This window comes from Canis aureus, chromosome 5 (genome assembly GCF_053574225.1).
Source record: "Canis aureus isolate CA01 chromosome 5, VMU_Caureus_v.1.0, whole genome shotgun sequence".
NCBI lineage: Eukaryota > Metazoa > Chordata > Mammalia > Carnivora > Canidae > Canis > Canis aureus.
In genome coordinates, this window is record NC_135615.1 from 68,619,699 (window position 1) to 68,635,974 (window position 16,276).

At 37.3% G+C, this 16,276-nt stretch overlaps 1 protein-coding gene across 2 annotated transcripts in view; it reads left to right on the forward strand.

The window, feature by feature from the left end:
* NETO2 (neuropilin and tolloid like 2) overlaps positions 1–16,053 on the forward strand; it is a 59,246-nt gene extending 43,193 nt beyond the window's left edge. For both annotated transcript variants that reach the window (XM_077898549.1, XM_077898550.1), the window contains exons 8-9: positions 9,282–9,395; positions 11,495–16,053. In XM_077898549.1, the coding sequence (XP_077754675.1) occupies positions 9,282–9,395; positions 11,495–12,075 (695 nt within the window). In that variant the 3' untranslated portion in view covers positions 12,076–16,053. The remainder of the gene's footprint in view (positions 1–9,281; positions 9,396–11,494) is intronic.
* Positions 16,054–16,276: the final 223 nt, after the last annotated feature.

Below are 16,276 nucleotides of genomic sequence, written 5' to 3' on the forward strand. Positions count from 1 at the left end.
CTAGGAAAAAATTGGTTCTATTGCCTATCTCCTATAAAAGTCCAAATGACTGTTTTGTTGATTTTGTCATAAGTGCAAATCATATTACATTAGCTTTGATTTTTTTAAAAATGGCCTTCAAAAATACCATCATGTTTTTGGCTTGATTTAATTTTAATCTGCATTTGGATAGTGCTGAATGATTAGTCTCTCTCAACTAGTCCCTTTCCTCATGGCCACTTCTGTTCAAAGAAAATTACCATTTAAAGACTCATCCAAACTGCCCCAGTGTAGTTGAAGGTATATGTTCATATCACATATATTTTAAAAATAAATGGTAGATCTTCTACATTATCCTCAGAAGGAAATATTTTCACTTTTATATACTGACTAATGAATACAGTAACATGGTAAAATATGATTTTTGCAAAGCAAAATTTGTAAATATAAAGGTGTAAGAGTAAGGTACTATCAGATATTTTTCTTAAGAAATTTAGGACTTAGGGGCAGCCCAGGTGGCTCAGTGGTTTAGCACCACCTTCAGCCTAGGGTGTGATCCTGGAGACCCGGGAGCACATCGTGCTCCCTGCATGGAGCCTGTTTCTCCCTCTGCCTATGTCTCTCTGTATCTCTCATGAATAAATAAATAAAATTTTTTTTTTAAAAATAAAAATAAAAAATAAATAAATAAATTTAGGGGCAGCCTTGGTGGCGCAGCGGTTTAGTGCCGCCTGCAGGCCGGGTGTGATCCTGGGTCTCCAGGATCGAGTCCCACATCGGGCTCCCTACATGGGGCCTGCTTCTCCCTCTGCCTGTGCCTGCTTCTCCCTCTGCCTGTGTCTCTGCCTCTCTCTCTCTCTCGCTCTGTGTCTCTCATGAATAAATAAAAAATAAAATCTTAAAAAAAAATGAAATTAAATTAAAAAAGAAATTTAGGAATTAGCAATTTTTCCCTTTACTTATAATTTCAAGATATTATATTACTATTCCATGGATTCTATGTTAAATTCATGAATGGTATGTGACCTATACAAGCTTTTGCTATAGCTCAACTCTTCTATCTATAATTTTATTTATTTTTTTTTAATTTTTTTTAAACATTTTCTTTTCTTTTTTTTTATTTATTTATGATAGTCACAGAGAGAGAGAGAGAGAGAGAGAGGCAGAGACACAGGCAGAGGGAGAAGCAGGCTCCATGCACTGGGAGCCCGACGTGGGATTCGATCCAGGGTCTCCCGGATCGCGCCCTGGGCCAAAGGCAGGCACCAAACCGCTGCGCCACCCAGGGATCCCTATCTATAATTTTAAAAGACTTGATGAATTGCCAAATGGCTAGCTGGGTTATGAAACCAACCACCCTTCCTACCTGCCTTCCATTCATTTATTTAACATTTATCTTACAAGATATTGTATTTGCTATGAAGACACAAAAATGGATGAAACAGTCCCTGCTCTAAAAGATCTTATTATAGTCACTTAGGTGAGGTAACTTATATGCAAATGAGGCAGTTGCAGGAATGACTATGACAAAGACTGAGACAGAAAATGAAGTGCTTCCTGATTAAATATGCAGGTTACTTCTAGCAGGCAGCATTGATTATGGAGCAAGTAGTTAAGGTAGGGACTTGGGTTTATTCTTGAGGACAGGTAGGTTTTAGAAGGTAGAAATGTTGAATAATTGAAGTTATTATTCCGAACAGAGGCTACAGAGGGAATAAAATGCATAGAGCCCAGGCTTATCTGGATCACAAGAAGTAGTAAAAGAAAGAAGAGAGAAAAATGAGTCAAGAAAGATTAAAACTAGAGTTAGAAGGCCTTTAAATTAAAGGCTAAAATTAGAGTTCATATTAAAGGCATTGGGGAGTTTTGAAGGGTTTCATACTACAGAATGACAATCAGAGCCATGCTTCGGTTGTGGTGTAGAGGCTTTGTAGGAGGGAGGCTGACTTCCATAGTGGGGAGCCCTGGGGGTATGGGGGGACCAGGACAGTCTGAACCGAAGCAGTGACAGAAGAGAGACTTGTGGACGTAGCATCAACAGGATTTGGTGACTGAGCAGACAAAAGTAACAGAATGGGTCAAAGATACCTATAGCTGCCGTCTGACTTGGAAAATGAAAATTGGAGAGATAAGAGGGAAAAGTTATTTGGATTTTTAATCCAGTTATTTTGGATTTAGTGAGTTTCTCAAGTAGCTGGAAATGTCAAGAGCTCAGCAGTGATATTTACCGTGAGTAAACTGTGTTGCTACTTCTTGTTGCCCTATGAATCTAAGCAGTTTCAAAAAAGATTTTATCAACTTTTCACACTTAAAACAGCTATGTAAGGCTGCTTCACTATTTCAAATGACTACAAAGCAGTGCTTGATACAAAGATAGAGTTTCGGTTAGCAAGAAAGCGTTTCAGCTGTCTTCCTTTCTCCTTGGTTTACTTCTTCCCAGCATCTTACATCTGTGCTTTCCAGGAGTGCCCATCAGCCACAGGTAGCTGCTGAACACTCATAATGTGGCCCATCTCAACTGACATGTGCGATAATTATAAAGATAGATCCTGGGTTTGAAAGAAGTGGAATGAGGGATCCCTGGGTGGCGCAGCGGTTTGGCGCCTGCCTTTGGCCCAGGGCGCGATCCTGGAGACCCGGGATCGAATCCCACATCGGGCTCCCTGTGCATGGAGCCTGCTTCTCCCTCTGCCTGTGTCTCTGCGCCTCTCTCTCTCTCTGTGACTATCATAAATAAATAAAAAAAAAAAAAAAAAAAAAAAAAGAAGTGGAATGAAATAATGTAAAATATCTCATGAATAATGTTTCATATGTGTTAAATGAGAATATTTTGGGTATTGTTTCAAGGTTCCTGAACACCAACCAAATGTTAGGTGACTTCTTAGAAAGAGTCACAGGAATCAGCATGTATTTGAATACTTACTTATGCTAAGATTTTTGAGACTGAAAGGATATGGGATCAACAAAGGAGAATTACTGTCTGATTCTGGAGAAATCCTCGCTTGGGCTTCCTTAACACTCCCTCCCTCCCATGAAGAGCACACTATGCATGTGCATTTCTCCAACAACGAAAAAATGCAGTAGCATGCACAGCCGTTTTGTGGAGAGAAGCCCGTTAGAGCTCAGCACCCAAGATTTTTATTGGGAGCCGGTCACATAGGCACTCTCAGCCTTGCCTGTACCAAAATTGTAGACTCATAGCAGGAAAGAAGGTATTTGACATAAATGACATTGTTCACGCAAACTCTAGGCCCTGTGAACCTTATCATCTGGGAATGGAGGAAAGCCAAGTTCCCAGTTGCCAAAGCTAAGGGCAGACCTTGCACACAGACCCTTCTAAAGGGAGCGACCTCAGTCCTGCTATAGTAACACTTCTCTGCACAGATATATTGGGTTAAATAAGCTATTAGTAAAATTAATTCCTCCTGTTGCTTTTTAATGCATCTACTTCCTCACATTTTGGCTCACATTATATTTATTTTGGGCAGCACTGATCTAAACCTTAAATGCAAAATTCTTCTCTAATGTGTCTTAGTTAAGGTATTTCTCTATATACATTAATGATTTCTCCATCAGTACAGATATGAGAAGTAAACAGATGAAAAGCCTCCCTCAAGTGATGTCTTTACAATAATCACTAAATACAAGACTGAGTTAAAAGTTGCAGTAGACTTAGCTCCATATCCTTAATTTAGCTTTATTATCCACGAAGAACAAGAAAACCATCCTTCCAAATAAAAAGTCATATATCTGTGTGTATATGTGTGTGTATATATATATGTCATATATGTGTGTATACATATATATATATATACATATATACACATGTATATGATCAAAATAAAGGATTTTGTAAGTTTTTATGAAACAAAAGTCCCAGTTTGGAAGTCTCCTTGTAATAGGCACATTAGAGAGCTCCAAACAGTACGTTTTTACATGCTCATCATTAAATCAAACTATTGAAACTCTTTTGTTTTTCTCTAAGGTATTAATGATTTGTAACTGTTATGATCCATTCATGAAAACAATCAACCGTGAGTTGATTTTAGAAAAGACTTATAAAGGTGGACTAATTCTGCGTGAGACACTCACTTAATACCTACCCATCATAGATGCCAGAACTAAAATAACGTAAGTTGGCTAAAATGAATGATCTAGAATAGCAGTCAGTTTGTTTGCCTTCTTCCCAAGCACTGAGTACTAGTATATGTCTCACTCTTTAAGACAGGATATGGTTTTAGGAAAATAATTTCTAGGACTACAGCTGTGAAAGCAGCAGAAGTTATTTTTGTTAGAATAAATCCATAATGTGATTCTCAGTGACACACTGCCTACGGGGCCCCTGCAGGCCTCGTTGAAGAATAGGCCATCTTTCAGCATCATTGCCATATCTCATGAGAAGGGGAGGGAAACTGAAATCCTAATCCTCCTTCTTTCTCATGCTATGACCCAGCAGGGAGGAAAGGGGGAAAGTAGAAAATCCTCAGGCTTTAAGTAGAAAACAGTTCATAACTGGCACTATCTTTGCAATACTCTTTGTCCTTTACTTATAAATTCCTATAATTCAGCCATTTTTATAGTTTTTAACTGAAGTATGTCATTAATATCCCATGTCAGTAACTGATACTTGGATTCTCTTTATAAACAACTGTGCTTATCCACTAAAAATCCATAGAGCTTAATACAACTGTAATTATGAATATCATACATTTCTACAAAACAGTATCTGACTTTGTCAGTGTTGCTTTTTTTTTTTTTTAAGATTTTATTTATTTATTCATGAGAGACACAGAGAGAGAGAGAGGCAAAGAGACAGGCAGAGGGAAAAGCAGGCTCCATGCAGGGAGCCTGACGCGGGACTCAATCCCGGAACTCCAGGATCACACCCTGGGCCAAAGGCAGGCGCCAAACCACTGAGCCACCCAGGGATCCCTCAGTGCTGCTTTCTGATTGCCTTAAACAAGGTGGTGAGCAGTTGTAAAGAATTCTGTAATAAAAACTGAGGCTGCTTTCTATTCACTGTTCAATCAGTGAAAAACTTGCCAGAAAAACCTGTCTTTTTTGCCCCTTTGAAGCCATAAAGAGACATCAGAATGTGGTCACACAATGTTCTGTAGATGAGCTTAAGAGCTAATGATAGTTCGACTCAAAATCCGAATACCTAGAAGCCACAGCGCTGCTTAAAACTTCACCCAGCCTGCCGTGAAAATAGCTTCTGTTCCCTGTCTCCTCATCTGTGAACTGGATAGGACTGCTCAAATTAGAGGCCAACAGGTAATATGATAGAGGATATGATAGAACCATGCTGTAATATGTAAACCAAAGAGGAAACTCCAGTTTTCAAAAGTGAAGAATTAAAGAATGCTGTGTGTTCTCTAGGCCATTGGTTCTATTATAGTGCACACAGGGGGGTGATAGAATTTTATGATCTGTCTGACAAAACTGAGGTGGATACACTAGCTAATTTTATACTTAAATAAGATACCACCATACTTTTTCATTGGCTTTTCTGTCCTCAACCTGACGGCTTCTTTATGTAACTGATACCTTTCGTCCTTACAATAAGCTTTGAAACCATCAAGCATTTCTTAAGAACCATGAAATACTTAATGGTTTAAATGATACCACATAAGGGGCTCAGTCTCTGGGTAAATTCCTTACTGGTTATATACTTGATTCTTCTGAGAATAGAAGCATCAACATGATTGAGACCACTAATTTCATAGTCTCGTTGATTTTAGAAGAAGTCTGAAGTACCCTGTAGTCCATCCCATTCGTTTAAAAAGAGGAAGTAGAGACCCAGGAAGTTAGTTAAAACCTTAAAGTAGAAGGTTAACCAATAACAAAAACAATTTTTATTAATTATAGTCCTTTTTTTTTTTTTTCTTCTCTCTGCTTCATAGCACTATTTCCCAAGTTACAGTTCTTAGCTATTTTATTTTAGATTCTTGAGTCATGAGAGCCACCTAGGGGTTATTATACTTGAACTGGAGTGGGTTAAGTAATCAGCAAATTAGCAAGCCTAAAAGTTTTGTGCAGAGAATATTTAATTGTATATAGAAAAAAACTCATGCCTGAACTCAGTTTACAGTAGGGAGGAAGAAGGGATGGACAAATCCTAGTTCATAGTGATTGACCACAGGTTATTAGCCTACTGAACTGGAACTCAGGTGAATATTACTTTTTGGGGATTCTGCCTTAAGGAAAGATTACGTTTGCTCTCTCATTGCAAAGCAATCTTGGATTTTTTTTTTTTTATTTTGTTGTAATTGAAGAATAATTGATATTCAGTATGGTATTAGTTTTAGTGATTTGATATTTACATATATTATGAAATGACCACCACAGTAAGTCTAGGTTCTATCTGTCACTATCCAGAGTTGTTACAATATTGTCGACTATATTCCCTGTGCTGTACGCTACATCCCAATGACTTATCTATTTTATAACTGGAAGACTGTTCCTCTTACTCCCCTTCCCCTACTTTGTCCGGTCTCCCCACCCCCTTCCCTCTGGCAACCATCAGTTTATTCTCTGTATCTGTGAGTCTTTCTGTTTTGTTTGTACATTTGTTTTGTTTTTAGATTCCATATATAAGTGAAATCATACATATTTGTCTTTCTCTACCTTATTTCACCTAACAGCACACCTTAGGTCCATCCATGTTGTCGCAAATGGCAAGATTTCATTCATTTTTGTGGCTCAGTAATATTCCATTTTACATATGTGCCACATCTTTATCCATTCATCCACAGACGAACACTTAGGCTGCTAGCTTATCTTGGCTATTGTAAATAATGCTGTAATGAACAGAGGGGTGTGTATATCTTTTTAATTAGTGTTTTCATTTTCTTCGAGTAAAGAGTGAAATTGCTGAATTATATGGTAATTCTATTTTTAACTTTTTAAGGAACCTCCATAATATTTCCACAGTAGCTGCACCAGTTTGCATTCCCACCAACAGTGCACAAGGGTTCTCTTTTTTCCGTGTCTCCACTGACACTTATTTCTTGTCCTTTTGATAATAGCCATTCTGACAGGTAAAGTGATACCTCATTGTGGTTTTGATTTGCATTTCCCTGATGACCAGTGGTATTGTGCATGTTGTCCATTGACCTATATTATAAGACTAATAAATATTTGATAAATATCACATTGTGTTTTAGGGTTTCCTGGGGTCCCAGTAAACACCTATTTTTACAGCCCATTTTCAGAGCCAAATTGAGAAATAGACAAAGGGGGTCAAACAAGTGGATACTAAACTGTTTGTTGACCAAACTGTCAGTTTTATTACTGATAATGCAATTGGACAGTGTGGTTAGGTATTCTAAAGCTTCCTGTGATTGTAACCTCAAGAGAGAGCTTTCTCTTTAGAGGGAAAAAAAATACTAAATTAATTGATTTGATAAGATTCATTGTATGTTTATTTTTTAAAGATAATATTTAGAAGAGAAAATCCAGTTATTAGTCCTGTAAAATTTTAGATTTTTCTTTTCATCTTGAAAAGAAACTTTTAAAAAGAAAATATAAAAAATATTTGAGGTCTGTTAGTATAGTAGAGAGTGGCACTCAGTTTTCCTTCCTTGATGAGACATGTATCTTAAATGTAGAATATTTTAGACAGGAAGTACATTTTGCTCGATTATATTTTTGGAAGTCACATGATTAGTTGATTTTTTTAGGTGCTTCTGTCAATGTGAGAGAAAAGCTGTCATGTTTCTTGACTTTCAGATTCTTGTGTGTGTATCTTTACCACGAAATACGTATTATTACTATGTTGGTACTTTTATATCCAGTCTAGGACTTTACTTCTTAACAGAAGTAAACACACCAAGTCATAATCTAGTGTAACAAATATTTACATATACAAGGAGAGGTGTTACAAAGAAGCACATCTTTGTATGTGCTTATGACAGGAACACAGGAGTCAGAGGGCCGCATTTTGGATGATCTTGAAAGATGACCAAATGTTGACCGGGGAAGGGAAAGGAAGAGACATTTCAGGCTGAAAGAACAGTTTATACAAAATACAAAGTTACATGGTATACATTCCATATATCTTTATTGTTTTAAAAACTTTTAATTTTGAAATCGTAGGAAGTGATTTTTTTTTTTCTGGTAAAATCTACATAACATGAAATTTGCCATTTTAACCAATTTTAAGTGCATAGTTCAGTGGCATTGTTTACATTCATATCTTTGTGTAACCATCACCACTATCCATCTCCAGAACTTTTTTATCATCCCTGACTGAAACTCTGTCCCATTAGACACCCCCACTCCCCTCTCCCACAGGGCCCTGGTAGTTTTTTTTTTTTTTTTAATTTTTATTTATTTATGATAGTCACACAGAGAGAGAAAGAGAGGCAGAGACACAGGCAGAGGGAGAAGCAGGCTCCATGCACCGGGAGCCCGACGTGGGATTCGATCCCGGGTCTCCAGGATCGCGCCCTGGGCCAAAGGCAGGCGCTAAACCACTGCGCCACCCAGGGATCCCTCCTGGTAGTTATTGTTCTCTTTTTTCTCTCAATGATTTGACTGCTTCAGGTACCTCATATACCTGAAATCATAGAATATTTGTTCTTTTGTGTCTGGCTGCTTTCAAGCATACTGTCTTCAAGATTCTTCCTTGTTGTAGCATTTGTCAGAATTTCCTTCTGAATTTTAACCCTGAATAATATTCCGTTTGATATGTATATACCACAGTGAAGTATATACATATCAAAGGTTATCCATTCATCCATCAACGACATTTATTTAGGTTGTCTCCACCTTTTGGTGGAATAATGATGCTGTGAGCTCTGAATAATGCTGCCATGAACATTGGTGTACTAAGTGTTTGAGTTCCTGCTTCCAATTGTTTGGGTATGAACCTAGAAGGGGAAGTGCTGAAACATATGGTAATCTGTGTACATTTCTGAGGAAACTCTGTACTGTTTACCAGAGCAGCTGTACCATTCATTTGACATTTCCCCCAGCAGTGCACCAAGGGTCCCAGTGTCTCCACACCCTCCCCAACATTCTCTTTTAACATGTTGAAAAAAATTTACCAGGCTATGTACTAGCTCCATAAGCACCATGGTAACTATATTCATATTCTCATTATATTAGAAATGACATTTGGCACCCAGCTTAAGTCAAGTTTTTACACGATAAAAAAAAAATTTTCACATGAGACCATATCAGACAGCTTTGGCCTTTGTCTTACTATTTCTACAGTATGGGGTGTATTTGTGGAACAAGTTTAAACATAAATGCACTGGAATGAGTTCTTAGTGACAAACTTTTCTTCTTTCCTGCAGCTCCCTGCACAGGTAGCACTTTCTTTTGCCACAGCAACATGTGCATCAATAATTCTTTAGTCTGTAATGGTGTTCAGAACTGTGCGTACCCTTGGGATGAAAATCACTGTAAAGGTAAGTGCGCTGGCAAAGGCCAACCTTTCTGAGAGAAGAGTGGCCATTGCCCTTCATTAAGAAAGACTTAAAATATCCTTTTCTGTAACTGTGCTCAGCATAGCTGCTTCGGCAGAAATGGAAACACATAATATAAATGTTCTTTTAAATGGATCATAGACTTCTAGAATGTGGTGAATGCAAGGAAAAATACTTATTCTCAATGAATGCATTCTTTTTTTTTTACAAACTATGTTTTTTATCTTAAATTGTTCAAAAGTCTGCCGTAGTAGTTCCTGCATTATTTTCTTATTCATATTGTAAAGATATTTTATTCTCAGAATAATTTTTTTTAAAGATTTTATTTATTTATTCATGACAGAGAGAGAGGCAGAGACACAAGCAGAGGGAGAAACAGGCTCCATACAAGGATCCTGATGTGGGACTCGATCCTGGGACTCCAGGATCACACACCCTGAGCCAAAGGCAGACGCTCAACCGCTGAGCCACCCAGGCGCCCCCTTCTCAGAATAATTTAGAAAGTAACCTAGAGTAGTATTTTAAAAATTATATAGAAATAATATTTAATAAACATTGATGGATTCAATCTTAAAAAGCAGTAAAAGCAGACTTAAAAGAACTGCTGGGATGCCTAGGTGGCTCAGGGCGTGATCCTGGAGTCCCAGGATCAAGTCCCACATTGGGCTCCCCATAGGGAGCCTGCCTCTCCCTCTGCCTGTGTCTCTACCTCTCTCTGTGTCTCTCATGAATAAATAATTAAAATCTTAAAAAAAAAAAAAAAGAACGGCTTTGTTTAATTTTATAAAATTTCCTCTACTATATTTCCAGTGTCTGTCTAAGGTAAATATGACTTGTGGTAATAGTTGAATATCTACAGACATTATCAAATCACTGTCTCAGTCCTACAGTTTACCTGCCTTCTATTCCCTGAGAGTTGAGTAAATATCTTACTATGAAAAATTAATGTGATCTGATAGAACTGTCTTAAGTACTTGACATGAAGTATTTTCAGGTAATCATTCAAATGGTAGATTGCAATGAATAACTCGATGGGTTAGCCTGATTACATTAGTCCCCTCTTGCTGACGGCCATCAGTAGAAATACCGTGGATATACTTAAAGGTGGCCAAACATACCACAGAGCAGAAAGCTAACTTGTTAGAACAAAAGTGTTTCTTTTAGCATTTTCTTTACATTCATGTTTTTATTTTGTTTTTATTTTTTATAAGATTTTGCCTATTTGAAAGAGTGAGTAAGCATGAGTGAGTGGAGGGTCAAAAGGAGGGGAACAAGCAGACTCCCCACTGAGCAGGGAGCCCGTGGGGCTCCATCCCAGGACCCTGAGGTCATGACCTGAGCTGAAGGCAGATGCTTAACTGACTGAGCCACCCAGGCACCCCTAGATTCGTGTTTTTAGTTTGGTTTGCAAATTGTAGGCCTTCATGTACCTTCTGAGTAAAGAACCAAGTCTTTTTTCTTTTATGTAATCTAACTATATTGTGATTGGTTAGTTAAACTGGAAATCATCATAGGATTGTTTTATTTGTTTAAAAACTGAATTTTTGGGCAGCCCAGGTGGCTCAGTGGTTTAGCATTGCCTTCAGCCCAGGGCCTGATCCTGGAGTCCCAGGATTGAGTCCCACGTCCCTGCATGCAGCCTGCCTCTCCCTCTGCTTGTATCTCTGCCTCTCTCTCTCTCTCTCTCTCTCTCTCTCTCTCTGTCTCTCATTAATAAATAAATAAAAATCTTTAAAAATAGATAAATAAATAAATAATAAAAACCGAATTTTTGGGACACCTGGGTGGCTCATTGGTTGAGCATCTGCCTTTGGTTCAGGTCATGATTCCGAGGTCCTGGGATCAAGTCCTGTGTCGAGCTCCCTGCAGGGAGCCTGCTTCTCCCTCTGCCTATGTCTCTGTCTCTCTGTGTCTCTCATGAATAAATAAATAAAATCTTAAAAAAAAAAAACCCACATTTTTAATGGTATCATCTGTAGTGTATTTGACCCACGTGTCCTGCTTTACCTAAAAATCCCTTACCAATTCATGACAGGACTCATTAATGAATTTTGAAAGCCTTGTTGTTTCTCTTTCTGCAGAAAAGAAAAAAGCAGGACTGTTTGAACAAGTCACTAAAACCCATGGAACAATTATTGGCATCACATCAGGGATTGTCTTGGTCCTTCTCATTATTTCTATTTTAGTACAAGTGAAACAGCCTCGAAAAAAGGTTATGGCTTGCAAAACTGCGTTTAATAAAACTGGATTTCAGGAAGTGTTTGATCCTCCTCATTATGAACTGTTCTCACTAAGGGACAAAGAGATTTCTGCAGACCTAGCCGACTTGTCAGAAGAACTGGACAGCTACCAGAAGATGCGGCGCTCTTCCACTGCCTCCCGGTGCATTCACGACCATCACTGTGGGTCGCAAGCATCCAGTGTCAAACAGAGCAGGACCAACCTGAGTTCCATGGAACTGCCTTTCCGAAATGACTTTGCACAACCACAGCCAATGAAAACGTTTAACAGCACCTTCAAAAAGAGTAGCTACACTTTCAAACAGGCACACGAGTGCCCCGAACAGGCCCTAGAAGACAGAGTAATGGAGGAGATTCCTTGTGAAATTTACGTCAGGGGGCGAGAGGATTCTGCACAAGCATCCATATCCATCGATTTTTAATCTTCTACTAGAGGGGACATGAATTACTAAGTGTGTACGTACGCAGCCTACAGAGCACCCATACTCTTCTGTCAGAACCAGGAAGACCTTCATTCCCACTAACCTACTGTAATGGTGACGCTTTTATTGTCTCAGGCAGCCTGTATGTTAAACCAACCAAGGGACCTACTCCAGTCCACGAACAAAATAATAGTCACTTATTGCTTGGTGTCACACACACAGAGTTCCAGTGAAAGAGCATTTGAAGAGGGGCGTGCTGGTGCTGAGCCAGGCGCAGGCTGCCTGTTAGGCTTAGCAACGAATACTGCTCTGGATTCATACAGCTTGTCAACATTTTGATCCCACAAGTTTAAAAATAAGATTTGTCTCCGCATTCCTTTTGTTTTTCTTTTCTCTAAATTTAATTTGTTTTATAAGTCCGTGATTTTACCATTTTGGTTTCTTACATAAATATAAATGGTTAATGTACCACACATATTTCAATACAGGCGTTTGTTCTAGGATTTGTCAAAATATAACTCATTACTGTGGTACGTGCCAGTGAAGACCCAGAGTTCTGTTTCACCCATCTGTTTCTTCTTGACTAATTTCTATACTGCTGCCTTTTAATTACTGGATCCTTAGTCTTTATTTTTTGTGAACAGTGGATGATATGATTTATCACCTTTAAGTCATATTTTGTCTTATACTAGAAGATTTCATAATCCTAGGATGTATGCACCCTTGCCAGTTATGACTAAAAACTTGAAAAATATTAGAACTTCTAGAAATCCTTTGAAATTTCCCAAATTTGGTCAGATGTAGTGGTAGCCCATTCATTCACTTTGGGGGAGGCCTGTTTCTTTACAGCATTTCTCATCACCAGATTTGTGTTTCCTGTTATTTTTATAAGAAGATGATTTTGCTCCCTTTGTATTGGTTTATGTTATGGCATATGGTAGCCAAGGTTGTATGAGAGTTAAAGAAGAATTCCTAAGAAACTGTAAAAGCCCTCAGATTGCTTCTTACTTGGGACAATACATTTTTCTAGTTCTTACCAAGAATAACAACTTCCACTTTTTTTTAAACTGCACTTTTGACCTTATGTTTTTTTTATGGTATATAAACAATAATTTATAAACATGATATGAAAACTCATTGTGTTTTTTTAGACTTTTGATATTATTTGATACTGTACAAACTTTATTAAATCAAAATTAAAGACCTACATGACAGATTTCTTTCAGTGTTCACCTTAGTGGCTTTGTATACAAATATGCTGTGATGGAACTACGCATTATAACTTATTGTAAAGACCTTGGTAATGTGTACTTAAGCTTTTGTTTCCTTTTGTTGTTGCATTTAGTTTATGATGAATTTTTCACTATGTGTTATTTATTGTTCTAAATCACTACACAAGTCTTATATTAAAATATACATTGTTACATGATTCTTTAATCATGTTATTGCACTGAGCTTTTGGAACTTAAGATATATATGGAAAGGAATCTGTTTAACAAATTAAAACTAATACAGACATGCCATTTAAAAAGAGATAAATTCTCATTCTGATTTTTTGTAGTAAATTCTCATGAAATTAGAAATTGAAGTTTCACTGAATTTCATTGATTTTTTTTTTTTAAGATCTCACATCTATGGGTTTTCTCAGGTTAGTGAAAACTGAGACCTTTAAATATGAAACATATAAAATTACCCCTTCAAAATGTTTCTTATATCACATTTTTTATTTTTTTAAAGTATATAATATCCAGGAGATATGTAAACCTGTAGATAGTATATTCATGATTTAATTTTTTTTAAAGTCAGCATAATTTCCTATTTTAAAAATACAATTTGGAAGGTAGAAAGACTTAATGAATGTAGTATTCATTGAACTAAAGAATAAGAGCCAGATTAGATAGACATTCTTTCAGTAGCTATGTTGAATAGGCTTTCTAGTAGTTAGTAGCCAGCCAACACTTGAACAGCATAGTAAATATTTAATATAATAACTGTGATCTCATTCTTCATGATGGTGAAGGAAAATAGCATATTTTCTATGTAAAATTATATCCGTTATAAAAACAGCTGTTAAATCCATCTTTAACACCTACATTATAGTAGAAACTAATACAGTATGCTTAACTACATTAACTATAATCACTTGTAACTATATTTTTGTTTTTGAAATTTGTATTCTATATTCTTTTAAAAGGGCATGAAGAGGCCTACAAAATAGAGCCTTTAGAGAAGACGTTTAACATTAAAACAGCACAGAACTACGTAGCTTCAGGCAACTCCACATAGCAAGTGAAGCTTGGACAACAAATTTGGTTCTAAATGTTGAGGCTGCTAAAACGAATGAAATAGTTTTTGTTTTTCACAGTCGAGAACCCAAACTTATCTGCAGAGGCTAGTTTTCTCTTCAACTAAAGAAAGAGGATCTTTATATAGAACAACATTTCCTCAGAATTTAAAAAAGTTGCAAAATGCAGAGAAAAGTCAGAATGGTAAATCTTTATCTAGTGAAGGCACGTCTCAGTATGGTCTAGGATCATCGGTTTTTGATCAGTCTCTGCAGGGGTAGAACTAAAGAGTCAGATGATCAGTATTAGTTAAGCCAGCCTTCAACTGCCATATACTGTATGCCTTCACTGAAGTTTAGATGGGTATTAGGCCTCATTTGTTTTTTAGTCAAACACTTACTTGGCAGTACACTATGGGAAGAGGATGGAACTATTTTTCAGGCATTATTACCGTCAAAATGCTAATTGCTGTAGGTAGAGTCTTTCATCTTTGAGCTTAGTGGAAACTTTACAAGTTGTTTACTAAAGTAAAAGCCATAATAAATTTTAGTAATGGAAGATGAACTTTAGCCATCTTGTGGAAGCTATTACACCCTTCACAGAGAATGTTGAAGCCAGTTGTTAAACAGAGTAGAAAATGCAAATGTGGAGGTAAGAGTATCTGCAAGTCAGGAGCAGCGCCTAGGACACCTCTGCAATACTGTCGTGACCTCTCACCTGCGAGCCCAAGTTCAGCCACAAGATATCAACACTCAAGTGCCCACGGATTGCAGGAAACCTATGAATCCCAACATCTAAAGTATGTACAAATAAAGTGTGATGTACCTTTTATGGGGGGGAAATGTTCAACCTAAAGTTTTGACAAAAAGCAAAAGATTTTCCACATTTCACATCACAAAAGATTTAAAAGTCTCCTTTGACTTGTTAACAGCTTTTATGTCTGTCTTTGTCATGTTTCATGTAATTATTAGGCATTAAAAGAACCTCCTAAATGTCTGCTTCTGAACATTTTTATAGTTCTGCTATTATCTGATGAGCAGTGCGCTTTCTGGTTTCAGGGGTGTGTCACCTTGTCTCTTGATGAGACAAGACAGAAGGAAGGCCTCGGTTGTGATTCCAGGAGTAATTTCAAAGGGGGTTATGCCCTCTCACAAAATGGTGTCGGCTGTGTTGTTCATGATTAGAAGGGACCATGAGTTTGGGGGCTTTTTAAGATCCAAGAAAGATGATCTGTTCTAACTTCATTAATGAGAATTCTGAGGCCCAGAGAAAAGGAGTGAGTACTCGCATCTCAGAACCAGTCCCATGCTCTTGGCTGGTCTCTGCTGTTTTTTCCTTGCCTTCGCTGGCTAGAAGTTTTAAAGGTCAAGCAGTTCTAAACAGAAGCCCAGATGTTCCATGTAAGCTTGTCAGTCATTCTGATTTAAAATGTAATTTATACTATAATAATTTTTTTCAAAGCACTTTACCTTTTTTTTTTTAAATCTATGTAATGCTATTCTACAATTTTATTGCCATGACTTCTTGGCATCTGCAAACTGCAAGACAATTACTGTGAATTCTTAATAAACAATGTTAACAATTTATAGGCTTGGCATTAGATAAAAAGAGCTTTGGTGTTTTGGTTTTGTGATCTTTTTAAAATCTAACGGAAACAATGTGTACTCTAGAAATTAAAGATTTGTGTGCTATATCTCTTGAGTTTGGAGAATGATTTGAGTTCTGAGCCATGATGACAAGTTGACCTCAGATATCTTTTTTAGGTCCCTACAAAATCAATTTTCCATGTTTTATATGCCTCAACAAATTAAAAATTCTGAATTTGCTTTTTTTAGTAATTTTTTCATATATTTCTGTGATTGGTTTAATGACTACAAAAGCCCAAGAAGCTCATGACTCGGGTGCATGTTTAGTGG